This window comes from Octopus sinensis, linkage group LG11, assembly GCF_006345805.1.
Source record: "Octopus sinensis linkage group LG11, ASM634580v1, whole genome shotgun sequence".
Lineage (NCBI taxonomy): Eukaryota > Metazoa > Mollusca > Cephalopoda > Octopoda > Octopodidae > Octopus > Octopus sinensis.
In genome coordinates, this window is record NC_043007.1 from 41,529,281 (window position 1) to 41,557,157 (window position 27,877).

The window sequence follows — 27,877 nt, forward strand, 5'->3', positions numbered from 1 at the left end:
CTCTCCATTGCATTCTCATTTAGTAACCTCCCACAGATTTTCTTTTTTTTTGCAACATCAGCGAGGGAAAGAGCATTTCTATCATAACATACCACTTCTCACCATCAATGCTCTTAACCTTTTTGTAACCATTATTTCTCTTGGAGTACACTGCCTTTGTTTCAAGTAATTTCGAAAACAATGAATTCAGTAAAATAACTTTGTAATTTTAAGCTGGTGTTTGAAACATAAATTAACATGAAAATTTGAAGGTAGGTTTCAATTTAAAACACCTCCACACAGGAAGTTTGTAGGACAAAACTAGGGACAGACATGTTTCCCCACAGAGGACAGAGAATGAACATCACTTCTATGACAGCGATACTTATTTACAACCATTATGTGATGTCAAGATAAGTATACACACACATTCATATATATATGCAGGACTGCTGATGTCAACCAAATTCTCTCACAAAAATTTATTTGGCCAGCACTACAGTAGAAGACACCTGCTTAACAGTCATGCTATCACACTATCTTACAAACCAAAAGACTTCAAGCTTCAAATTCTCACATTGAAGAATATCAGCATTGTTTCTTTCTTGCTAAATATAACTGACATCTTCCTACTCTTCTAAGTACCTTCTAATTTTCATTGATTCTAACTATTCCCGTAGTCTTTCCAAGATTGTCTCTTAGCTTCTGTGATTCTGTCTACTGTACAAGAGGGTATCAAAAAGTTCCAGGACTAGTTATGTTTAATAAAAAATTTAGCTACTCTCTTTACATGTTTCAGTCATTTGACTGTAGCCATGATGGAGCACCGCCTTTAGTTGAGCACTTATTCTTTGTAAGCCTAGTACTTATTCTATCAGTCTCTTTTGCTGAGCTGCTAAGTTACGGGGACGTAAACACACCAGCGATGTTGGGAGGACAAACACGCACATATATATATACATATATGCGGGCTTCTTTCAGTTTCCATCTACCAAATCCACTCACAAGTTTTTGGTCAGCCTGAGGCTATAGTAGAAGACATTTGCCCAAGGTGCCATGCAGTGCGACTGAACCCGGAACCATGTGGTTGGTAAGCAAGCTACTTACCACACAGCCACTCCTGCACCTAAGTTTTAACATCATCTCCTTCGAAATAGGCACCTTGTGCAGCAATGCACTAGTACCATCATTCCTGCCAGTGTTGGAATCTGGCCTGGAAGTAATTTTTCTGAGTTGAGGACCTTCTGTGATTCACTCTGGATCTCAACAACAGTGTTAAATCAGTGACCTTTGACCTGCATTTCCATCTTGAGGAAGAGATAGAGGTCCACAGGTGCTAAATCTGGTGAATAGCACAGGTGAAGAAGTGATAACATGCACACTGCCTCATGTTGGTCACTGCTAGCTCTCACTATGCACACAATCATGTGCTGCCACCTGTTGGTGCACTACAGAACTAGTCCAGGAACTTTTTGATATCACCTTATATTATTCCACCATCAGCTAGCTTCTCTTTGGCTGGAATCTTCTTCCATCCACAGATTTGTGACTCCTGTGAGGTTATCTCATAATAATAATAATAATGAAATTATAGTATACAGTGCTCAGGTGCACCACAACTTGTCAAAAAGTGCGTATAAAGCATATGCAGTAATGTACAAATATCTGGAAAGTGAACAGTGTATGAGTCAGATACATGCTTGCGTGTGTATGGAGGGGAGAAAATCAGGTGTAGTGTTAGCGAATCTCAGGAAGCATGGAAGTTTTGAAGGATTCAGTGCTCCGACAACTAACAACTGATGCCGGCAGTTTGTTCCATACTTCAGCAACTCTTAGCATGAAAAAATGTTTCCGAAAGTCATGGGAGATGTGCTGTTTTCTGACTTTGTAAACATGTACACGGGTGTTAGACAGGTGGAGTTTGAAAAGGTGCTCAGAGTTATTATTTGTAAGATGGTTAATAATTTTATGGGTGGTCATAGAAACTCCTTTTTGTCTTCAATGTCATAGATTTCTTCCCCTCATTCTTCTTCATTTATGTATTATCAGTACCAACAAATGATAATTTTAATGAAACAATCTAAGGTATGATCTCACTTTATAATCCAAAAATTTAAGTTCAAGTAAACAGTCCCCATGCTGGAACTAAGAGAAGAGCATGGAATACCTGGTAGAAAACAATAACATCTTTCCTGTTATCTTTTACTTATTTCAGTCATTAGACTGTGGCCATGCTGGGACAGAGCCTTGAAGAATTTTTAATTGAATGAACCAACCCCAGTACTTTTTTTTTTTAGGCTGGTACTTATTCTATCGATCCCTTTTGCTGAACCACTAAGTTACAGGGGACATAAACTCACCGGCACCGGTTCTCAAGCAGGGGTGGAGGACAAACACAGAGACACTCACACACATAAATAACAGGTTTTTTTCAGTTTCTTTCTACCAAATCCACTCACAAGGCTATAGTAGAAGACACTTTCCGAAGGTGTCACACAGTATGTTTGAACTAGGAACCATGTGGTTGGGAAACAAGCTTCTTACCACACAGCTGCAAACAATACATTCTGAATGATTCAAACATGAATATGCTGATCACTTTTTTTATGTGTGTGTGTGTGTGTCAATGGAGAGCAGCTCCTCCATTCACATTGATGGTTCTCAACTAGGGTCCATATAAGATTTTGCTGTTAAAATTTATGTGCAAATAAATTGGTCATACTTCTTCAATATAAAATGGAGCACCACCTTAAGGGGTTTTTAGTCAAAGAATCAACTCCAGGACTTATTCTTTAATATAATAATGAAATTATTGTATACAGTGCTCAGGTGCACCACAACTTGTCAGAAAGTGCATATAAAGTACATGCAGTAATGTAAAAATGTCTGGAAAGCGAACAATGTATGAATCAGATACATGCCAGTGTGTGTATGGAGGGGAGAAAATCAGGTGTAGTGTTGGCAAATCTCAGAAAGCATGGAACAACTGATGCCGGCAGTTTGTTCCATGCAACTGTAAGCCTAGAACTCATTTTATTAGTCTCCTTTGCTGAACTGCTAGGTTAGAGAGATGTAAACACACTAACATCGGTTGTCAAGTAATGGAGGGGCAACAAACACACAGACAAAGACACACATACGATGAGGTTCTTTCAGTTTCCATCTATCAAATCCACTCACAAGGCTTTGGTTGGCTCAAGGCTATAGTAGAAGACACTTGCTCAAAGTGCTACACAGCAGGACTGAACCCAGAAACATGTGGTTGGGAAGCAAGCTTCTTACCACACACCCATACCTGGACATTGATACTGTTTTTTTTATATATATACATATACTATTCCTAATGATATTTAGTTATAAATATACAAAAGGACTTTTTTAAACATCAAATAGCAATGAGGGTCCACCCGAGTAAAATATGTATCGAAGGGATCTACAGGAAAAAAATGGTTGAGCATCACTGATTTAAATGATATGCATTCATAGCACACATGAATCATTGTCAGAACGTAAAGGATAAAGACTCCCTTCAGTCATGAATGCCCATGGGATTGCACCAAGAAGGTTTCCATCAAAGGCACAAGTCCAGGCAAGACCAGTAGTTGCCTATGCATACTAGCCTCTCCTCTCCATGCCACCAATGTTATCCAAGGGAAAGGCATCAGTGATGTTGCAACTTGTTTCTACAGCTGAGTGAACTGGAGCAATGTGAAATAAAGTGTCTTGCTCAAGAATACAACACACAGCCCAGTCCAGGAATCGAACTCACTACCACATGATTGTGAACCCAAAGCTCTAACCACTGAGCCATGCACCTTCACAATGTACAGAGAATTAACAAATACATTATTATTTAGATTCTCACTTTTTTGTATGTTCTTCATGAATTTTTACCAGTTTGATAGACAACAGCACACCCCAGCAAATAATGCATTTACTGATTTCTATAAACAAGAGTTAGTATTCTTGCTAGATTCATTAATCCAGGGATAGTTTTGAATGAGGAAGCATGCAATAAGGCTGTAACACCACAATGTCACAAAGTTTCCTTACATCAATGAACTGCATGTGTTATGAATACAAATCATCTAAAGAGAAAAGGTATTCTCTCATGATGAAAAACAACAGTTAATCAGAAATTTCCATTCAGATCTGTAGAGAATGAACAGGTACATTATTGTTTTGATTCTCTCTGTTCTGCTTGCACCTCATAAATTATAAATAACATTTAATTTTTTCAAGTCATTTTAAATCAAGAAAATATATAAAATATTTATTCAATATTTTCATTTGGTTTTATAAAACTTTTTGAAAACAAAAAGCAACTTTAAAAAAAAAATAAACAAAGAGAAAAAAAACAAACAAAAATATGGCATTTTCCAGGCACTGGAAATATATAAAAAAAAGAAGCAATTTTAAAATTTGCTTAAAAAATATTACTTCACACACAGTTCAAATAGTACTAATCAAATTTTTAATATAACAGTGAAACATTTTCATGGCAATGAAATGACCAACAAGGAAAATCAAACCAGAGCTGAAAATTGTGCCATTTTATAGTTTTACACATAATTCTTATTCATTATGAGTTTTTGTTTTTTATTTGTTTTTGGTATTTTCTTTAAAGTTTTAACAATTTCTTGCGTCTGAAATGTTGATTTTTTTTTTGTTTTTTTCCTCTGGTAAATTTGTGGCCTCAGTAATGTGTTATACAGAATTTCCATACACACATTCCTGTACTATCATACACACTCAGAATATACATATATATTCGCACAAATAAAGAAAAAAAAATCACAAATACAATTTCAGTCAAAGACAGACAAACATAGATAAAAATTCAAAAAAGTACATGTAAACATTTACAGGCAAATATAAATACAGGTGCAGACAGACACAAACAGTCACACAAATACAGGAACAAACACCTTATACACACAACATAATTAAACGGAAATATACCAACAAGAAAATAAAAGCAAACAAAAAAGACTGAATGTGTGCAAGCATAGACATAAAGTTAAAATGTTCACTTTGTAACTATGGTTCTAGCTTTGAAATTACTGTGTGGTAGAACATTGATAAGCTTACCCTGTAGCCTCAGGTCGACCAATGTCAGAGGAATTTGGTAGTCAGAAACTATATAGAAGCCGAAGGCAGCAAGCTGGCAGAAACGTTAGGATGCCGGGCAAAATGCGTAGTGGTATTTTGACTGCTGCTACATTCTGAGTTCAAATTCCGAGGTCGACTTTGCCTTTCATCCTTTCGGGGTCAATTAAATAAGTACCAGTTACACACTGGGGTCAATATATATTTCTTTACTGCCCACAAGGGGCTAAACACAGAGGGGACAAACAAGGACAGACAAAGGGAATAAGTCGATTACATCGACCCCAGTGCGAAACTGGTACTGTATTTATCGATCCCGAAAGGATGAAAGGCACAGTTGACCTCGGTGGAATTTGAACTCAGAACGTAACGGCAGACAAAATACGGCTACGCATTTCGCCCGGTGTACTAACGTTTCTGCCAGCTCGTCGCCTTGACTGGGGTCAATATAATCGACTTAATCCCTTTGTCTGTCCTTGTTTGTCTCCTCTGTATGAAGCCCCTTGTGAGCAGTAAAGAAATAAGAAACTATATAAAAGCCCATCATACGTGTGTGTGTGAATATCATCATTTAGTGTCTGTTTTCAATGTTGACATGGGTTACATGGCTTAACTGGAACTGGTAAGCCAGAGAATTTCACCAGATTCCAGTCTGTTTTGACTTGGTTTCTACAGCTGGATGCACTTCTTAATGCTGTCCACTCCATAGAGTGTACTGGTTGCCTTTTATGTGTCACTGGCACAGGTACCTCACATGTGCCACCAGCACAGCCCACAACTATGATTTTACTAAGCTCAACATATCTTCTCAAGCATAGCAAACTGCAAAAAATCTCACTCACTTATGTGTGTGTATATATATATATATATATATATATATATATATATATAATATGAGGGAATATTATTCCAAACTTACAGGGAAAAATTCAATTTAGAAATACTAAATCAAATTTCACACACACACGCACATATATATATATATATATTATATATATATATATAATATGAGGGAATATTATTCCAAACTTACAGGGAAAAATTCAATTTAGAAATACTAAATCAAATTTCACACACACACGCACATATATATATATATATATATATATATATATATATATATATATATATATATATATATATATATATATATATAGATAACATTTGATATCCACTTTTCTGGGCAAGCATTTGTTCTGGGCAGAATTTGTTTGCCACAGTAGAAGAAAACCTGCTTAAGGTGCACAGAGTGACACTGGACCACATAAAAATACACACAGAAATAGACACACATACACATGCACACACATATATACATACAAGGAAACAAATAATTTAACCTATCATGTTCAGTAAACAGTTATCTCTTCAATTAAATTTTACAAACAGAATCAACAACAATATTGACTTGTCAGAGGATTTGAACTTATAGAAAAACAAAATACTCCCTTTGTATAAGCATCTACAATTGTTAATTACAGTTGAATAACAAGTCCCCTATTTAATGAAGTGGGAAAGTCAAAGGTCCATATTCTCTCACCGGTATTATTCAGTGTCTGCTACAAAAACACTTCACTTTTGTAAACCCAGTCTCTTTAACTGTACAGAGAGGAGGCACATTTCACTACTGTAACTCAGTTAGCCCTAACAGGTGTAAATAAATACCATGGGTGAATTGATACAGCATACTGCTGGTCAAGTCCATCCATGATATACTTACAGGGTCCTTAGAGTACATATTTGCCAGTTACAAATTAAATTAAAGAGACCTGTATATTTTTAACTGATTTCCATCCACTTTTTCATAATGAATTTATTTCTACATAATTTCACACACAGACTTATAACTGACAAGGAAAGAGCACATCATTGTCATGTGTGTGAGTTTTCTGTTAGTTCCTTTGTCCAGCTTCTGTTTTAATTTTCGAAACTTATATACATATACATACACAAACATACATGCAGACTTACATATATACATTTAATCGATGGCATCTATGCTGCATAAAACAATTGTTAAAATAGTATCGATGAAATGAGCAAGCCAAAAAAAAAAAATGAATTAGAAAGGCATCGGAGGGATGATGCATACCCTGCACACAGAAATTTTTTCACAAATTATAGTGTGGCTTACAATGCATTGCTTACCCATGTTGTTTAATTGAACTGAATTAAGCTTTGTAAGTGTTTGACTAAACTTGCTTATTGGGAAATTTCTAAGTTTGATTTAAAATTTTTATTTTTTTTATTTTTGAAGTATCACCATTATAGGTGAAATTAATTTCACCAGTGAAATTAAGAAATCAACTCATAAGTGAAACCCTTGAACCCATCACTGTACACACACAGAGTTGCATATCTATGTATGTCTTTATCTAAGTCTGAAGATAATCAAACCAAATTTTCATCATTTTGAACCACTCACCAAATGAGTATTTCTGCCAAATTTGATGAAAATCTGTTCAGCCATTTTCCAGTTATTTTACAGACACTGACAAAGATGAATGAATACAATACCGTGCCTTCACTTATGTACACAGGGTAAAAATGTAAAGGAATTTGTGTTAGAACTTTGTAGTAAACTGATTGTATTAGAATTTTGCAGTAATCAGTATAGTTAACTCTTTTGATATCAATTGTCTGAGACTGCCTCTCATCCTATGATGTAAATTTCCTGTCTTAAAGTGACCTAACTTAAAGATTTCCATTAAAATTTCATGTTAATTTATGTTTTAGATACCAGTTTGATAACGACAAAATTAATTTACTGGCTTCTCTATTATTTTCAAAATTATTAGAAATAAAGGCAGTGTGGTCTAGCAGAAATATGGTAACAAATAAGTTAAACTCAAAGAACTGCTGCCAATGTTTTGATTTTCATGGGGTCAGAGATTATTTCAAGCAATAGCAGCATTGCATAATGGTGGTGTTGTTTCATAGGATTTTAAAAGAAAAAAATGTTTTTGGTTTATTTTTATAGAAAATATCAGTTTTCTTTTTTCACAGCAATTTATATTTTCTTCCAATAGACAGACTTTGTATATCGGTTATGAGGAGTTTCATTATTTACAGAAGAATTTTTCTTTCAATTATCACACACATACACATATATATATATATATGTGCATACAAATATATTCATAAATACATATGTATATTACACATATACATATGTCTACACACATATATATATACACACATATATATGTACACATAAACACACATATATATATACACAAACACACACACACATACATATATACACATATAAACACGCACATATACATACATAAACATATATCTGTCTACACATATACATATCTATACATATAAACATATCTTTAACTACACATATACACATCTACATATCTACACATATATACATACATATATACAGGAGTTGGACAAAATAACAGAAACACCTCGCATCATAATTTTGAAATATCTATAAAACCGTCAAAAGCTTGTTTATTTTTATGGTTTTTGATTTATTATTAGTGTTGCTTAATATGTTTTGATAAAATTGCTGTTTCTTTTCAGATATTATCAGAAAAAGGTAATTAAAATTCATTAAAATGACAGATCTATCAGACTTTCAAAGAGGTCAAATTGTTGGTGCTCGTATGGCTGAAAGCAGCTGAAATGTTTGGTGTATCAAGAAGTATTGTCTCAAAAATAATGACAGCCTTTGAGAATGAGGGAAAAACCTCCTCATCAAAAAACTCCGGAAGAAAACCAAAACTTTCAGATAGGGACTGTCGGACTCTTACGCAAATTGTTAGAAAGGATCACAAAAGTACAGCTCCCAAAATTACTACAGAGCTTAATGACCACAAAAGAACCCAGTTCCCACAAAAACTGTTCACTTGGAGCTGCACAAAGCCAGATTTCATGGGAGGGCTGCAATCAGAAAACCACTACTTTCAAAAACAAACATTGCAGAACGTTTAGAGTGAAGTAAAAACCTACAGAATTGGTCCCTAGAGCAGTGGAAGAATGTTATTTTCTCAGACAAGTCATCCTTTACCTGATTTCCAACCACCAGGCAAGTATACATGTGGAGACAGCCAAAAGAAGCATTTGACCCAAACTGCCTTCTTCCAACTGTTAAACATGGAGGAGGATCTGTGATGATCTGGAAGGCTATATCTGGGAAATCCACTGGCCCATGGTTTCCCTTCATGGCAGAATTAATAGTCAAGACTATTTAAGCATTTTATCTCATCAAATTCATCCTATGGTTGTGGAACTGTTTCTTGAGAGAAACACAATCTTTCAGGATGATAATTCACACAGCTAAAATTGTTACTGAATGGCACGAGGAACATTCTGGTGAAGTTGAACATCTTATCTGGCCACCACAGTCCCCAGATCTCAATATTATTGAACATTTATGGTCCATTTTAGAAAAACAAGTAAGGAGTTGATATCCTCCACCATCATCACTACAAGAGCTGGAGACTGTTTTAGCTGAAGAATGGACAAAAATTCCTTTGGAAACAATTCAACCTTTGTACAAGTCCATACCTCATAGAATTCAAGCTGTAATTACTGCCAAAGGTGGTCCTATCCCATATTAAAATAAATTTGTCTGAAATTTTAAGGTGTTTCCATTATTTTGTCCAATCCCTGTATATGCATGCATACATGCATAATACATACATACAAATATATTGATACATACATGCATACATACACACATATACGCATACATACATGCATATATATATATATATCCCACACACACAAATACATATATATATATATATATATATATATATATGTACATACAAACACACAAATGTATATATGTACACATATTTATACATATATAGACATACATATATACATGCATATTTATACATATATACATACTTACATATATACATATTTTATGATTTCACTTAGACATAGTGATACTAATAATCAGTTGTTAGAACTCAATAATGCTTTAGAGTAGTGTCAGGTGATTACAGAGTATAATACTAATTAATGACAAAAGAACAGTTACATAATCATCTCCATTAGCTTACACCTGTAAACTAATGAAGGTAATTAGGTAATTCCTATGCTTTTGTCAATCATTTATAATATATATATATATATATATATAAATACAGTGTACATTTAAACACATAAGAGATGCTCATAACAGGACATATGACCCGCTAGAAGGAGTAGTCCTGTTATAGCCATCTCTTATGTGCTTAAATGCACACTGTATTTTTATATGAATAATATATAGTCTATTGACTAGTTTTTTCCTCTCGCTAGACCACTGGAAGCAAAGAAATTTTCTAAATTTTTTTGCTACCCTGGAATTTATTAATGATGATATATATATATATATATATATACACACACACACGCACAAATATATATTGTATATATATTTCAGGCTGATAAGTAGTTAGTGGAGTACCCCTCATTGAATAATTATTATTTCCAAGGATCTGCTGGCTAGGAAACATATGCAGTCTAGAATTTACCTGCTCCATTTTCTACACTTAGATCCTAGATCCTTGTATCTTACAATTACATATCATTATATATATATATATATATATAAAGAGAGAGAGAGAGAGAGAGAGAGAGGAAATGCTGTTTGCTTTGGTTGCTTTGGTCTTTCTGCACCACAGTGATATTGAACAGATGGATATTGGATATCCTAAGAAGTGACAGAAGACTTGAAAAGCCAATGTATTTATAAACTATATACATAATAAAAATATATACTAAAACAAAAAGTACACCTTCTTGATATAAACATTATTATATTATGCTTGTCATATTTGATAAGTCTATAGATATAAACATTATCAAGTTTCTCATATTGTAAATTCAAGTAAGGTTAATGTATTGTAATATACAGAAGCAATAAAATGCATATACATGATACTCTGTTTGCAAGCAGTGTTACAAAATGATAAAAAGAACTCGATACATAAAGTAGAGTAACTTAGTTTTTTGCTTTTGCTATTGTTAGAATTCACCAAATCATTATTTTTTATATTTTGCCGATATGCCATCAGATGACTGCCTCTTTGGCTTGAAACCTGAAATAATAGAACAGTAGGCAAATCCAACAATAATATTATACATGTGTGTGAGTATGTGTAAGTGTGTATATATGTATATGCATTTCCCTCTTCCTGCTTTGTCTTGGTAAAAATACTCCCATTCGTCTATGGCTTTTCGTGAGTACTGTACATATTGTCCAACAAAAGACACATAATCAGGATTTCTTCGGGCAAAGCCAAAGATGAATATAACACACTTTATCCATGGAGCCTGAGGGATAATGACCATAACATTTACACTGGTACTGATTGTTTTGCTCTCTCAGTTGCGTCGACAGACCGTGATAAACAGAGCATGTAGCTGACATCACAATATAGTTCTGAAAGGGAAACAGAGAAAGAAAAACAGATGACAACACATGAAACAGTAAACACACATGAACAAAGCTTCTATATCAAGTATGGGTAACATTTTTTTTTACCAAGGAGTGGCTCGCATGAGACATGGTGTATCTTTTATCTTTTACTTGTTTCAGTCATTAGACTGCAGCCCCGTTGGGGCACCATCTTGAAGGGTTTTAGTCAAACAAATTGACCCTAGGAATTATTTTTTGAAGCCTAGTATTTATTCTATTGGTCTCTTTTGCCAAACTACTAAGTTACGAGGATGTGAACACATCAAGACTGGTTGTCAAGTGTTGGTGTGAGACAAACACAAAATCACACACATATATAAACGTACAATGGACTTCTTTCAGTTTTCATCGACCAAATCCACTCACAAGGCTTTGGTTGGTTAGAAGACACTTGCCCAAGGTGCCATGCAGAAGGGGCTGATCCCAGAACTATCTGGTTGGGTGGCAAGCTTCTTACCACACAGACATGCCAGTGCCTACTAAAAAAAAAAATAAAGGTAATTTTTCATTAGGTGTTCAGAAAGCCCATTATGGTTGCTCAACAAGATAGCTTAGTTTGCAGGAAATGGTAGTGAAATCTCTGAGTTTAAAGAAGGGTATATAGGGTAGTTTTAACTACACTCTCTCTTTTCAGGCCTCATGTATACAGGCACTGGTAATCACAGATTTCTATAGCAAAATCTGAAGATTCATAGTAGTTTCCTAGTAGTTGGTATATTTACAGCTAATCTCTTAGTTTCCTAAAATTACTGACATTTTTGCAAAATCGTTATTATTCTTTTAACCCTTTTTGTTACAAATCCACCCAAGACTGTCACTTGGTTTCTCTGATGAAAAAAAAAATCGTTTTTATAGTGATATAAATTTAAAAATTTCCATTAAATTTTATTAACCTAGGTTCCAAACACCAGCTTAATAACAAAGTTATTTTACTAAAATCTCAATTATTTTGTAAATTAACTGAAACAAAGGCATGTATTTAGGCATGGCTGTGTGGTAAGAAGCTCCTTTCCCAATCACACAGTTCTGGGTTCAGTCCCACTGCATGGCACCTTGGGCAACACTTTTCTACTAGAGACCTAGGCTGAATAGTCGTACGAATGGATTAGGTATATACTCTTTTACTCTTTTACTTGTTTCAGTCATCTGACTGCGGCCATGCTGGAGCACCACCTTTTTTAATCGAGCAACTCGACCCCGGAACTTATTCTTTTGTAAGCCCAGTACTTATTCTATCGGTCTCTTTTGCCGAACCACTAAGTAACGGGGACATAAACACACCAGCATCGGTTGTCAAGCAATGCTAGGGGGACAAACACAGACACACAAACACACCCACGCATATATATATATACATATATACGACGGGCTTCTTTCAGTTTTCTTCTACCAAATCCACTCACAAGGCTTTGGTCGGCCCGAGGCTATAGTAGAAGACACTTGCCCAAGGTGCCACGCAGTGGGACTGAACCCGGAACCATGTGGTTGGTAAACAAGCTACTTACCACACAGCCACTCCTACGCCTATATATAAATCTTTGCTACAAATTCATATGTCCTTTAATGAAAACTCCAGATTCGCCTTTTCCATCATGTAAGTTGATCAGCTGGAATCATTGAGTTACAGTGAAAGGCATATAATAACATTCAGTTAAGGATTCATTAAGAATAGAGACACATTGTACGTTTATACCTAACCATTTTCTGGCATCTAACATGTCAGAGCTAAATTGTAAACATCAATTGCTGACAGGATACTGTACTTGTGTAAATACCAAATCCAAATGTAATACTTATTTATTCACATTCACATGTGGTTGTATTATTTTTATAATAACATGACAGGCCAGATCTGGTTGGTTTGAACACAAAAAAGGTGAATGGAACAATATTTTGGTCCAATGTGGCCAGTTGAAATGCTAAAGGGTAAAAAGATTGAAATGTGAATCAATGTAAAATCAATACAAAGTTTGCTTAACGTCCAATTTTGTGGAATTTTGGTTTAACCCTTTTGTTACTGTAATTATTTTGAGATGTTCTGTGTTTCTATCAATTACTTTAAATATAACAACGAATTTAGTTAAATAACTTAGTTATCATTCAGCTAGTGTTAGGAACATAAATTGTGATTAAGGTTTGGTGAAAGATTTTAATTCAAAACTTATGAAAACAAGACATTTGTACTCAGAACCAGAGCTGGTTTCAGCCAGGCTGGTAACAAAAGGGTTAAACATCCCATGTAACCTCTCATAACTTTTTTTATTTCTAGGAATTTTCAGAAAATTTTTACAAATTTGTTTTCTACACACAAGAATTCATACAATAATGCAAAAAAGTTTTTATTTAGTTGGTGATTTAAGGGTAATTTCGTTTTTTTTTTTAGCACATTCAACATTTATCTGATACCTTCCTCGCTTCTTTGTCACTGATATGTATTGATGTTTTTCAATATTTTTCTCCCCATAAACACACTTTATGGAATGATGATGCACCCAAGGGTGATCCATTGCAGGGATTTAAGCAAAAAATTCAGACTGTCTCTATTTTAAACTCTGATTTTAAAAAGAAATTTGAAAAAGAGTGGAAATTTTAGGATTTATGGGTGGGTGCGGTATAAATATAAAAAAATATTTTTTTATTTTTCATAATCATATGAATTTCCAAGTGTAGAACACAAATTTGCTAAAACCTTCTGAAAATGCCAAAAAAGAAATGTGAGGAATTATATGGGAATCTTAAACCAGAAATTCTGTCACCCATTTTTCAATGATCACATGGTATTGACGAGGATTGAATTTTGAGGTTGGATTTTACAAGATGTTCTTGTCACAAAACCTAACCCATTTTTGAGTAAGAGATTATGTATTTACTCCATAGGTCCCAAAATTACAGAGTGACCAACCATCATGCCAACTGGAAAATAGTAATCTAAAATTAAGTTATATAGTACTTACTTTAAGCTTGTTCTGAAGTGGAGCCCATATTGTTGAGGTCACATCCTGTCCACCTGAGTTATGCCTGGACTCGTATATACATTTGGAAAGATCTCCAACACCAGGTGGACCCTGAAAGTATTGTAGATTACAATGGAAATTAATATATATGTGCGTGTGTGTATATATGTGGTTATGTTTGTGGTGTGTGTATATATGTGTGTGTATTTGTGTGTATTGTGTATGAATGGGGTTTTATCTTTATCTTTATATTTGTATGTATAGACTTCATTATCATGATTAGTTTAATAAGTATTTTGTATGTAGGTATGGGTGTGTATGTATGTGTGCGTGTGTACAAGTGTAAGTATAGATGCGGTAGTGTATGAGTGCTATGTAATTGAGTGTGATTATTTATGTACTTGTATACATGCAAGTTTTGAATGTCCGTGTGATTGCACCCGTCTGCGTGTACACACTCATTTTTTTTATATATATATTAATATCTATATGAGTTTTCGTTTTTTATGGTTTTTTTAAAGAATTTGTAGAAAGTTTTGTATATCCATTCATAATTTTTTATTTACGTTTGTTTACTACGCGCTAAGATTTTTATATTCCATTCATAATTTTAAAGACGCTGTTTTACGCAGCGCTAATAATTTTTATATGTTCGGTTCCATGGTAACGCAATTTTTTGTTTATTGTAATAACGGATAAAGTTATTCACTTCAAAATTTGATACTGATTAGAAGGTATGTATATTTTTCTCCTTTGTTAATCTTGTTACTTATGATAATCTGATTTCTTATGGAGTATTTTATATATCGTATTATGTGTAGAGATGTTGTTTTCTTTTGTATGTTTATGTATGTGTGAATTTGTGTGCGTGTGCGTATTTGATTGTATCGAGTTTTGTATGTATTATTTGTATGTGTGAGTGTGTATATGGTTATGTTTGTGGGTGTGTGTATATATGTGTGTGTATTTATGTGTATTGTGTAATGGGTTGTATCTTTATATTTATACTTGTATGTATGGATTTTATTTATCATGATTATTTTACTAAGAATTTTTTGTATGTAGGTATGGGTGTGTATGTATGTGTGAGAGTGTACAAGTGTAAGTGTAGATGTGGGAGTGTATAAGTGCTATGTAATTGGGTGTGATTATTTATGCACTTGTATATATGTAAGTTTTGAATGTGCGTGTGATTGCACCCGTCTGTGTGTACACACTCTTTTTTATATATATATTAATATCTATATGAGTTTTCGTTTTTTATGGTTTTTTTAAAGAATTTGTAGAAAGTTTTGTATATCCATTCATAATTTTTTATTTACGTTTGTTTACTACGCGCTAAGATTTTTATATTCCATTCATAATTTTAAAGACGCTGTTTTACGCAGCGCTAATAATTTTTATATGTTCGGTTCCATGGTAACGCAATTTTTTGTTTATTGTAATAACGGATAAAGTTATTCACTTCAAAATTTGATACTGATTAGAAGGTATGTATATTTTTCTCCTTTGTTAATCTTGTTACTTATGATAATCTGATTTCTTATGGAGTATTTTATATATCGTATTATGTGTAGAGATGTTGTTTTCTTTTGTATGTTTATGTATGTGTGAATTTGTGTGCGTGTGCGTATTTGATTGTATCGAGTTTTGTATGTATTATTTGTATGTGTGAGTGTGTATATGGTTATGTTTGTGGGTGTGTGTATATATGTGTGTGTATTTATGTGTATTGTGTAATGGGTTGTATCTTTATATTTATACTTGTATGTATGGATTTTATTTATCATGATTATTTTACTAAGAATTTTTTGTATGTAGGTATGGGTGTGTATGTATGTGTGAGAGTGTACAAGTGTAAGTGTAGATGTGGGAGTGTATAGTGCTATGTAATTGGGTGTGATTATTTATGCACTTGTATATATGTAAGTTTTGAATGTGCGTGTGATTGCACCCGTCTGTGTGTACACACTCTTTTTTATATATATATTAATATATATGAGTTTTCGTTTTTCATGGTCGTTTTATTAAAGTTTGTTTGTATCGGGACTTGTACGTATGTATATGTATGTGTGAGTGTGTATATGGTTATGTTTGTGGGTGTGTGTATATATGTGTGTGTATTTGTGTGTATTGTGTTAGGGTTTGTATAGTTATATTTATACTTGAATGTATGGATTTCATTTCCATTCATAATTTTTTTTAAATGTTTGATATCCACGTGCTAAGAATTGTTCGGTTTTCTTTTGAGTGTTTATGTATGTGTGTGTGTGTGTGTGATTGTTTGCGTAATTTATTTATCTGTATGGGTGTGGGTGTTTATATATTGGTATATATCGTGTTCTGTATGTATGTGTATGTATATGTATGTGAGAGCGGGTATATGTATATTGTTTATGAATTGAGTGTTGTATGTGTGTGTGAGGAAGTATGAATAAGTAATGTGTTGAGTGTATGAGCATGTATGTGTATATATAGTTTATTTTTTGTTTTTTGTTTTTGTTTTTAGGTTTTGGTTTTTGTTTTTTGCTTGTTGTTTTTTGGTTTTTGTACGTTTTTAAATATGAGAAATTTTATAATAGGTTTTTATATTCAATTGTTTATAGGGTTTATTTTAGATTATTTTAGATTATATATTGATTATATATAGATTATATATAGATTATATATAGATTATATTTTTATTTTTTTACATTCTTTCATTGATAATTTTATTGTTTTATTATTTTAAATTATTTTAAATTATATTTTAAAATATTGCTATTCTTAGATCGAAAATCCACCTGAAGATTGTCGGAGCAGACATGAAACATTTGTAGTGGCGGTTTATTTAATTTATATTAAAATGTTATGTATTGATTAAGTCTTTCCTTGTTTGGTTTTAAAATAGTGGTTTTGTCTCGAATTATATTATATATATATATATATATATATATATATATATATATACACACACACACATCTGTGCATGTGAGTGTGTACATATATATATATATAAACAAATGCAAATATATCCAACCAGTATATGGTCATGTTTAAATAAGATTTAAATAATTTTACATTTTACTGAATTTATGTGTAATTAGATTTGACTTTGAGATGAAAATGATGAAATAGTTCTTTTAAAATTTAGACTTCCATGCATTGTATATATGCCAGCATATGCATATACACACATATGATTTGATGCAATATACTTTACCAGAATTTTTCAACTTTTTTCTGGTAAAACATTTTGCTCCTACAAAAGTTGTATTAACCATGTTATTGAAGTAAGGACAAACAGATTGTTATCGAACAAAATTGCATAATACCAGAATGAAAACAAAACCAAATGTTGATATCGTGATGTTTTGAATGCATTTAAGACATGTGTTTCTGGTAGTTATATAAGACAGATGTTACCTAATCTATTCCTCAGTCAAACATTTAAAATATATTTGAAGATGTTTGATTAAGGAAAGTATTAAGATCTACCTTAGATAACCACTGGAGATATATGTGTTAAATGCATTCAAACTATTAAAATAGCATTTGTTTTTGTCTTTGTTCTAGTATACATACACACACAAATATGACTGTATGCAAACATTCATATCTATGAAAATATGCTCAAAGACATACAATATTTAAAAATACAATATATAAAAGTAAGTATCCATACCTGAGGTCCAGTCATTTTACTAATATTATGTAGCTGTGTTTGGAAATCCAGTAAAGAGCTATTTAGATATGAAAACAGATCTTGGATGTCTTCATTTTTATTGGCGATGACATTATCAAGGGATCGCATTGCTATGTCACTGTTATTTTGGTTCTGAATTATTTCTTCCAGCTAAAAGGAATGGAAAAATGATTTGTGTATGTGTGAATATTATATATATATATATATATATATATATATATATAAACACACACACACACATACATACATACATATAACACATGCACATATATACATACATATATAAAACACACACATATAGACATACATTTATATAAGACACACATATATACATACATTTATAAAACACACACATATATATACACACACACACATTTATATAACACAAACACACACACACACATATATGTATATATACAGCAATAAGAAAATGGAGGGGATCAAGAGGTAATATTCATCAACTTTTAGACATTATATTATTTTTATTTATTTTTTAAAAAACAATTATAAAAATATACATACATGTATAACATATGCTTTAGATATATAATATATAAAAATACCAGTAATTATTAAAATATATAACGTAGAGCATAGAAAGTAGGATAGTATCTTACAGCTGTTTCAGTAAAGAGGCCATAGTACCCCACTCTACTTCCATCCCTTCAGTGAACTGAAGTATTTGGTAGATAAGATTAAGGTACCTGAGTGTGTCTCTGGGTAAAGTAAGTTAGGTAAGTTGGCTTACATCCCTTTGCTTCTTTTATTAATCATCTCCCCTTCATTTTTATTTACTTTTTGTTCACCCATAATAAAAATTAGGAATCCAAAATTTCTGGACCTCACGGAGTCAGTCTGATTCCAAAATAATATATGCTGGGCTACAGCCTCTAGGAGTAAAGTTGGAAAAGTGTGATACACTGACATCCACATTTATTACATTGAACATATATATATATATTATATATATATATATATATATATATATATATATATATAACAATTACAGTGTGGAAGGTGTTTATAAGCCATTTAAGAAACACACAAAAACCGTTAGATTCACTTCAACATTTAAATTTAATTTGTCAAAATATTTTCGTCGCTTTAAGACCATGACCTGTTCACTGACAAAATTCCGTGCTGCATCTCACATGACAGCAAAGGAGAGCACACATTCACTCTCTGCAGGTGATTAAACTCGGAAAGTTTGTGAGGAACCCATTGACCCAATTTGTTGACTTTTCCGATGGCACACAGGTGTCAATGAATAACCAAATCCAAGCTTCTCTGCTAGCTCCTCAACAGTTACAATGGGATTTTGTTCCACCAGGGTTTGCAAGATATCTCCATCAAGCTCTGCAGATCTTCCCGGATAGGGCTCATTTTCTAGGTTGTAGTTTCTGGCTCAGAATTTCTAGAACCACCATTGGCACTGGATTACGCTTATTGTCAGATCCCCATATACTGCATTAATATTCCTCACACTTTCCGTTGTGTTGTTGCCTTCATTGAACTCTTTAAACAAAATATACTGAATATGCTCCTTTGGCACTTCCATTGGCTGACTACATGTACACATGACAAAATGTGATTGGTTGACACAGCAGCAGCAAGCTGAGCAGCATTGTGTAATTCTGCAGTTTTGAGTTGTGTTCACTTACAACATTGTCACATTACAAATAGTGTTACAGAGACAATGACAGCAGTGTATGTTAGCAGCTTATCAAGTTATCACTTATTGTTATGGAAGATGAAAATGTTATTGTTCAGCCTGAAGGGCCTTTTGAGGCGTCTGCAACAGCTGTGGGTGAGGCAGAGGTCACTCAAGTTGAGAGCCAAAAATTTCAGAACCTGTGGCCCCACATGGAGGACTACTTTGTTCTTATGTCAAGGGATAAGAGGAATACCAAAATCCTGTACTACTGGTGCATCATGTGCCAGCCCAAGGAGACCATTGAGGGACAAGCAGTGAGCCTCTACAACTTGAAGTTACATGTCAAAAGGAAACACCCAGCACAGGTCATCCAGTTTGAGGAGAGGGTCAAGGCCCGCCCTTCCTGTGGGAAACACAGACAATCTTCTGGTAGCAGTGCTAATAGTCAGTCATTGCAGCCAGTGCAAAGAGAGCATGCCAGCCCAGCATTGGCAAAGCATTTACCCAAACTGCTGGCACTGGCTCCATCAGTCTATGATGGACAGAAGGATTGTAGACCTGTTTGTTGACAACATGCTACTGCTGCATGTAGTGGAGCCCCCACCTTGATTGGTCTGTTCAAGACGCTGAACCCCAGAAAGACATCAATATCCCACCATACTCTGGGCAAGATGATCTTGGCCAGCCATAAACAGCTGGAGGAGTATTTTACAAGGTATTTATAAATTAAAATTATACACCTTATATATACATGGCAATTTCTGTCTGTCTGTTACCATCTTAGTGCCTAAACCAGCAAACCAATATTCACGAAACTTTGCATACATGTTACACTAACATCCAGTTCAATAATAGGCTAATTAGATTTCAATAAAAATCTATAATGTGCCCCCCAGGCAAATTATATGATAAAATGGGAAGGTTGCAAAGAGTATCAGTGAGAAGGAAAGGTGGTAGCAGAGTGAAAGTGACTTATATCAGTGAAGGTGAGAACAGCCGTGGCAATGGGATCTTAACATTAATACAGCTATCATATACATGCAACACTGCATACATACTTTCATAAATACATAGATACAACACACATACACACACACACACACACAGAAAGGTGGGTGTGAGGAATATGTAGTTTTAAGGAGAGAGGGGGTAGATGGTTTTTCTGGTGTCCATTACAAAGAAACACTCACACACATACATACATGTCTACTATACACCATTTTAAACTTGTGATTACCTGTGTGTAAGTTTGTAAATTTGTGTTTGTGTGTTTTTTGTGTGTGTGTGTGTGTGTGATTCTCATCATCATTGTTGAACATCCACCCTCCACATGCTGGCAGGAGTTGGATGATTAGACAGGAGACAGCCAGGCAGAAATCTGCACCAAACTTCTGTCTATTTTGGCATGGTTTTTATGACTGGATGCCCTTCATAACACTAACTACTTTGCAAAGTGGACTGAGTGCTTTTTACATGGCACCAACACAGAAGAGGTCAGTTTTGGCATGGTCTTTACAGCTGGATGCCCTTCCAAATGCCAACCCATTACAGTGTGGACTGGATGCATTTTATGTGGCACCATCACTGGCAGGGTCACTAAGTAACTTGCAAAACAATGAATCTTTGAGAGGGGAGGGAGCATTGGAGGAGGTGACCTTGTAGTGTATACATGTGTGTGTGTGTGTGTCCCCTCATCCTAGCATCACATGAGGTTGTGAGTGTCACCATCACGCATGTAGTCATTCATTTCCAGTCTTTCATGCAAACATGTCCTGTCAAAGGGAAATATTACCTTACTTCAACAATCAGGTGAGGGTTGGCTACAGGAAGGTCATTTGGCCATAGGAAAACTGTCTCAATAAAATCCAGTTAACTCACGCAAGAATGAAAAAGTGGACATTAAAGGACAACACTGATATATATCTATCATCATCATTTAATGTCTATGCTCCATGCTGGCATGGATTGGACAGTTTGACAAAATCCAGCAAGTCCAAGGACTCCATTTTGCTCCAATGTCTGCTTTGGAACAGTTTCTATGGCTGAATGACTTACAACATCTATCACTTTACAGCATGTGTGTGTGAGTGAGTGCATGAGTGCATATGTAGGTATTAATGTTTAATTGCCTTGACACCACATGTCACCTTCATACAAGTTGTGTCCTTCATTTCCAACCTTCCATGAAAACATGTCTGGTCATGGGGAAATTATTAATTTACTTGGAAACAGGTGAGGGTTGGCAACTGGAAGGGCATCCAGCCATAGAAACTCCACCTAAACAAATTACATGTAACCTGTGCAAGCATGAAAAAATGAACATTACAAAATTGATGATAATGAAACACAAAACTATGTGGCTACCTGCTTTTGCATCTCCCTGGGGCATAGTCAATCAAAATTACAATTGTTAAAGTTTCCTCACAGGTTTGAAGGGTTAACCTCACAACATTTATGTATAAGAGGAAATTTGATGCTCACAGTGTGCAAGTCACAGAGGGGTTAGATAGAAACAATATCTTAATTGTTAAGACATTTGTCACAATAATTTCCTGTATTCTAAAGAGTTTATGTTAAGATGTTGACCTCGAAACAAGGATGGTCAATAGAACTTCTTGGATATTCAGAACTGATATTTGTTCTCAAAGTGTGAGAATGTAATCAGATACATGCGGTTATTGTATGACAAGTCTGTGTGTTTACGTGTGTGAACTTTAGTTTATGTGAGTGTGTGCTCATGTCAATTCAGAATGTGTGTGTGCGTGTGTATGTTCCTGCTCTTAGTGCTTAAAAAAAGCAAGTTTGTTCTGTATGGAGACATTTACACACACAGACACACACACACAAAATTTATTTCTAAAATAGCCAGTGTGGCTATGAGGTAAGATATTTGCTTCCCAACCACATGACTTGATAGGTGTCATCTACTTTAGCCTTGGGCTGACCAAAACCTTGTAAGTGGATCTGGTGGATGGTAACTAAAAGAAGCCTTTCATATATATGAGGTGCAATGGCCCAGTGGTTAGAGTAGTGGACTCGCGGTCGTAGGATCGCGGTTTCGATTCCCTGACCAGGCATTGTGAGTGTTTATTGAGCGAAAACACCTAAAGCTCCACGAGGTTCCGGCAGCAGGTGGTGGTGATCCCTGCTGTACTCTTTCGCCACAACTTTCTCTCACTCTTTCTTCTGTTGGCCTGTTTGCTTAGCCAGTGTTGTGGCATCATTTGAAGGCTAAAACAATGTGAAGTGCATTGTGACCAGCGATGTGTAGCAACATCTGATAGCCTGGTCGGTCATGGTGATCACGGTGATATATATATATATATATACGTATTTATCAGGATCAATAAATTAAGTACTAGTGTAATCAACTAGTTTCAGGCCTTGTGCCTTTAGTAGAAAGGATTATTACTATTATTAGTGTTAGTGAGGACACATGGCCTAGTGGTTAGGCTGTTGCATTCACAATCACAAGATCATGGTTTCAGTTCCTAGATCAGGCGGCACGTTGTTCTTGAGCAAAACACTTTATCTCAGATTGCTCTGCAATCACTTTGACACCTGAGGCATGGTACACTGTACACCTGTCCAGACAATGTTGATTTGATGGAGGGAGTGAGCTAATGTAAGCACATACATTCGATCACTATAAACGACTTGTCATTTGGTTGAACACTCATATGTTATCATCAATGGGAGAATCCATTATTATTATTATGACTAGATTATTTAGTTTCCAATATTGAAAATTCACATTCACCCACTTTAGTACAGAGATAGTTGCAATAGTGTTAATCAGTAGAAGTGGTCATGAATTGGTGGGAGAGTGAGCAACAATGTGTGTTTACAAAATATATCAGTGTAAATAAACCTTATAATGTCATTCCACTAATTTGTTGGCAGTTTTCAACAACCAACAGGTTTAGACTCAGAGAACAATCACAATATGTACATGTTCAACTTACCTTTCTTTCTAATAACATGTGTTTGTTTTTTAATTCTTGGAATTCCTTTAGCAAATTACCATTTTCTGTAAATATTAAAGAGAAACAATACTTTAGAGTCCATATATATATTCTTTTCTACTCTAGGCACAAGGCCCGAAATTTTGGGGGAGGGAGCCAGTTGATTAGATCAACCTCAGTATGCAAATGGTACTTAATTTATTGACCCCAAAAGAGTCTGCTTTCCATGCTGGCATGGGTTGGATGTCTTGTCATGATCCAAGCCAGTTCTTCTTCTCTTTCAGATAACTTGGAGGATCACATTCACTTGAATATTTAATTTTTGGCTTCATTTCTGTAGCTGGATGCCCATCCTATTATCACAGGTATGCGTCCACCACAAGGTCAAGACCCTGGGTGGTTAATATGTCTCAGTGACCCTGAGAGCTAAGCCAGCAAAGCACAAGCTCCTGATAAGACTTCCCATGCTAGAGAGGTCAAAGGATAGAGGCCTGACCTATAAGGACCACTTCTTCTCAGAGATAGAAATAGGTTTGCATAAAGCCAACATTCCTACCAAGAAAAAAGCTAACTTACTGAAGCATCAATAACAGTTCAAAACTAACAAAGTCTGAGAAGGGAAGGCCCTACAACCCAGAGTTGATAACAATGGAATAAAGTCATCAATGACCTGTGTTTCATAAGGACCAACGGGCTTAAGCAAACATGAATGTGTGCATAAATGCATATGTATGTGGGTATGTATGTATATATGTGTGTATGAATGTATGTGGGTATGAATGTATATATATGGGTATGTATGTGTGTGGGTATGAATGTATGTGGGCATGAATGTATGTATGTATGTATGTATGTATGTATGTATGTTTGTATTCCTTTTCTCCTTTTAATCAGCTACCAACTTGGTAGTGAGGTTGTAAAGGAAAGCATCTTGTTTTAATCATCATCCTTTAAATCTTATGGTCTTGTAAATTTTTATTGCCCCAGATATTGTGATTTGATAATTAACAAAGAAACAATTATTTACCTTTTGGTTCATTTAAAAGGATGACAGTTGTGATAGCAATTAATGAGAGGAGAACAACAGCAACAACCAGGGTGAAGGCCACGCGGAGACAATGGAATTGTTTATAGATGGACTCATTTGGAGGGAGTTTAAATTGATTATCATTCTGGTTCAAACCAGTCTTGCACACAGCTTCATATAATGGGTTTACTCTTTTACGACTGAAAGACAAAAGAATAACTGCTGGAGAAATTGTTAGGCAACAGATGTACTGGGAATCATTATCACCCTTAGCACTGTTTTATTTTTCATTTTTATTTTTCTTGCTGATAAGGTCTCACTATCTATCATATTTCAGAATAAAATTAGAAAACACACATACAGAACAAAAAAAAAGAAAAAAAAAAGACTTAGCACAATGATAAAGATTGGAGGCATTCTCTGTTCTTGGTTTCAGAAGAATAATTTGATCTGAAATTTATCAAAAAGTTTGATATGCTTTGTTATCCTTTCACATCTTCCTGAAGCTGAAACAACTATTAAACACACTGCTATCCCCAGCACCTCCAACAGTATGCTATACATACAAGTGAACTTCTGAATGGCTGGGTGTAATTATATTGATGAAGAGTCTGTATAAACTTGTGTCAGATATATAGAATAGGAGATCATCATCATCATCGTTTGACGTCAGCTCTCCATGCTAGCATGGGTTGGACGATTTGACTGAGGTCTGGTGAACCAGATGGTTGCACCAGACTCCAATCTGATCTGGCAGAGTTTCTACAGTTGGATGCCCTTCCTAACACCAACCACTCCGAGAGTGTAGTGGGTGCTTTTACATGCCACTGGCACGGGGCCGGTTAGGCGGTACTGGTATTGGCCATGCTCAAATGGTGCTTTTTATGTGCCACCTGCACAGGAGCCAGTCCAGCGGCACTGGCAACGACCTCGCTCGAATGGTTTTTCATGTGCCACCAGTACAAGTGCCAGTAAGGCGATGCAGGTAACGATCACGCTCGAATGGTGCTTTTTACGTGCCATCAGCACGGAGGCCAGCTTGTTCCTCAGGCAATGATCACGCTTGAATGGTACTCTTAGCGCTCCACTAGCACGGATGCCAGTCATGTACCATATTTTCTGGAAAACAGTCAATGTAGTACATAGTGTAAACATGGAAACATCGTCACTATCTTTCCAAATCCTGCTGCATTTCACATGGAAATTTTGGTCCTCCAAAGTTGTTTTGGTGTACAAGTCAACCTATCATTCTTGGCAACAAATTTTGGTTTGAAAAGTTCAACTTGTATGCCAAAAAATGGGGTATAGCAGTGTAAGCATAGCATTACAGATATGTGGTATTGCTGGTTATGGCTATGTAGTCCTACAGATATGTGGTGCAATAGTTGTATAGCTCAACAGATGTGAGAGACACAAGAAATGAAATAATATACCAAATGCATGGGAACACCAGATGTATAGCACATCAGTTGACATAAGATGTATTTCACAACAGATATGTGACATCAGATGTCTGGGAAGAATACTTGAGAGCAGAAATGTGAAGTAAGAGTGGAATTTTATTGTCAGCCACACAGATTAAAGTACACAGGTTTGTGTTTTTAGTTCAACACAATGCATTACAGAAACACTTCATCACACAGTGTTTCCACTATTTACAGAAGTAAACTGTGCCTCCCCACAGTATCTTTTACCTATTTCATGGTTAAGTAGACTATTGCATCAATGAGAGGATGTGGACCATGTGCCTTTTATCCATGCATACACATATATATATACATAGATGCATGCACAAACACATGGATGCATATACATACACTACTTACAAGTTCAGAAGAACAAAGACAAAAAGAAGACATCTATTTCTTACCTGGATTCTGAATGTGATTGTGATTGGTTCTCCTCTTCATTTGGAATGTCTGACGAGGAATTAAATGTTGGTCTACCAAGCTGGGAATCATCACGGGAATAAGATGGCCTGGGAGTTAAGATGAAAAAAGAAAATACAAAAAAGATAAATATACTTGTTTTTTTTTTTTAATTAATTTACAAAGAAGAGAGAGAAATCAAAGTTGAATGGTTATTTATAGCAACGGCTCCTTAATTGTTGTTATAAATAACCATTTTATCAATCAATTATATCTAATTATCATCCAAAGTATAATAAAGAATATTACTTCCTTAGAAATATTCATAGGTGCAGGAGTGGCTGTGTAGTAAGCAGCTTGCTTACCAGCCACATGGTTCTGGGTTCAGTCCTGCTGCATGGCACCTTGGGCAAGTGTCTTCTACTATAGCCTCGGGCTGACCAAAGCCTTGTCAGTGGATTTGGTAGACAGAAACTGAAGGAAGCCCATTGAATACATGTATATTTGTATGTGTGTGTATATGTTCGTGTGTCTGTGTTTGACCCCGCCCCACCAACATCACATGACAACCGATGGTGGTGTGCTTACATCCCCGTAACTTAGCGGTTCTGCAAAAGAGACAGATACAATAAGTACTAGGCTTACAAAGAATAAGTCCTGGGGTCGATTTGCTTGACTAAAAGCAGTGCTCCAGCATGGCTGCAGTCAAATGACTGAAACAAGTAAAAGAGTCAAGAGAGTATATCATATCACAAATCAACAGTCACTTATCTAATGCTTCACAGAACTGTCAGCTCTCAGCCAAATATTATTAAAAATTGATTATTTTTTTCACATAATTTTATGATTCACCTAGAGATTATCAGTAACATACTGATATGTTTCAACACACCCAGAGATTATTGGTAACAGTGTCATGACATACCTAAACATCAGAGTATAATTGCACAAGTATGCCCCACTGACTGTTTCCTCCTAACTTTCAGAAAGATTGGATATTTTTCAAGGAAATTTTCCATAAATACCTTTCAGATAGTGTAGATTCCAATTACACTGGAATTTACTGGGAAAACCTTTTGGAGGTGGGCATAGAGAGGAGTTTCAGCTAATTCACACAAATCAACCTTGTTTCTTCTTTTATCATTGTCTATTTATTTCATTCATTAAGATTGCAGCCATGCTGGGGCACCACTTCATAAC

The 27,877-nt window shown here is 34.9% G+C and overlaps 1 protein-coding gene across 4 annotated transcripts in view; it reads right to left on the reverse strand.

Annotated features, from left to right (window-relative positions):
* Positions 1 to 11,059: 11,059 nt before the first annotated feature.
* The window catches only part of LOC115217548, a 129,915-nt gene continuing 113,097 nt past the window's right edge, over positions 11,060 to 27,877 (reverse strand). For all 4 annotated transcript variants that reach the window (XM_029787277.2, XM_029787276.2, XM_036507393.1 and 1 more), the window contains 6 exons: positions 26,680 to 26,787; positions 24,810 to 25,009; positions 23,783 to 23,847; positions 18,143 to 18,313; positions 14,479 to 14,589; positions 11,060 to 11,488 (listed from right to left, as the gene is read on the reverse strand). In XM_029787277.2, coding sequence (XP_029643137.1) covers positions 11,324 to 11,488; positions 14,479 to 14,589; positions 18,143 to 18,313; positions 23,783 to 23,847; positions 24,810 to 25,009; positions 26,680 to 26,787 — 820 coding nt within the window. In that variant the 3' untranslated portion in view covers positions 11,060 to 11,323. The remainder of the gene's footprint in view (positions 11,489 to 14,478; positions 14,590 to 18,142; positions 18,314 to 23,782; positions 23,848 to 24,809; positions 25,010 to 26,679; positions 26,788 to 27,877) is intronic.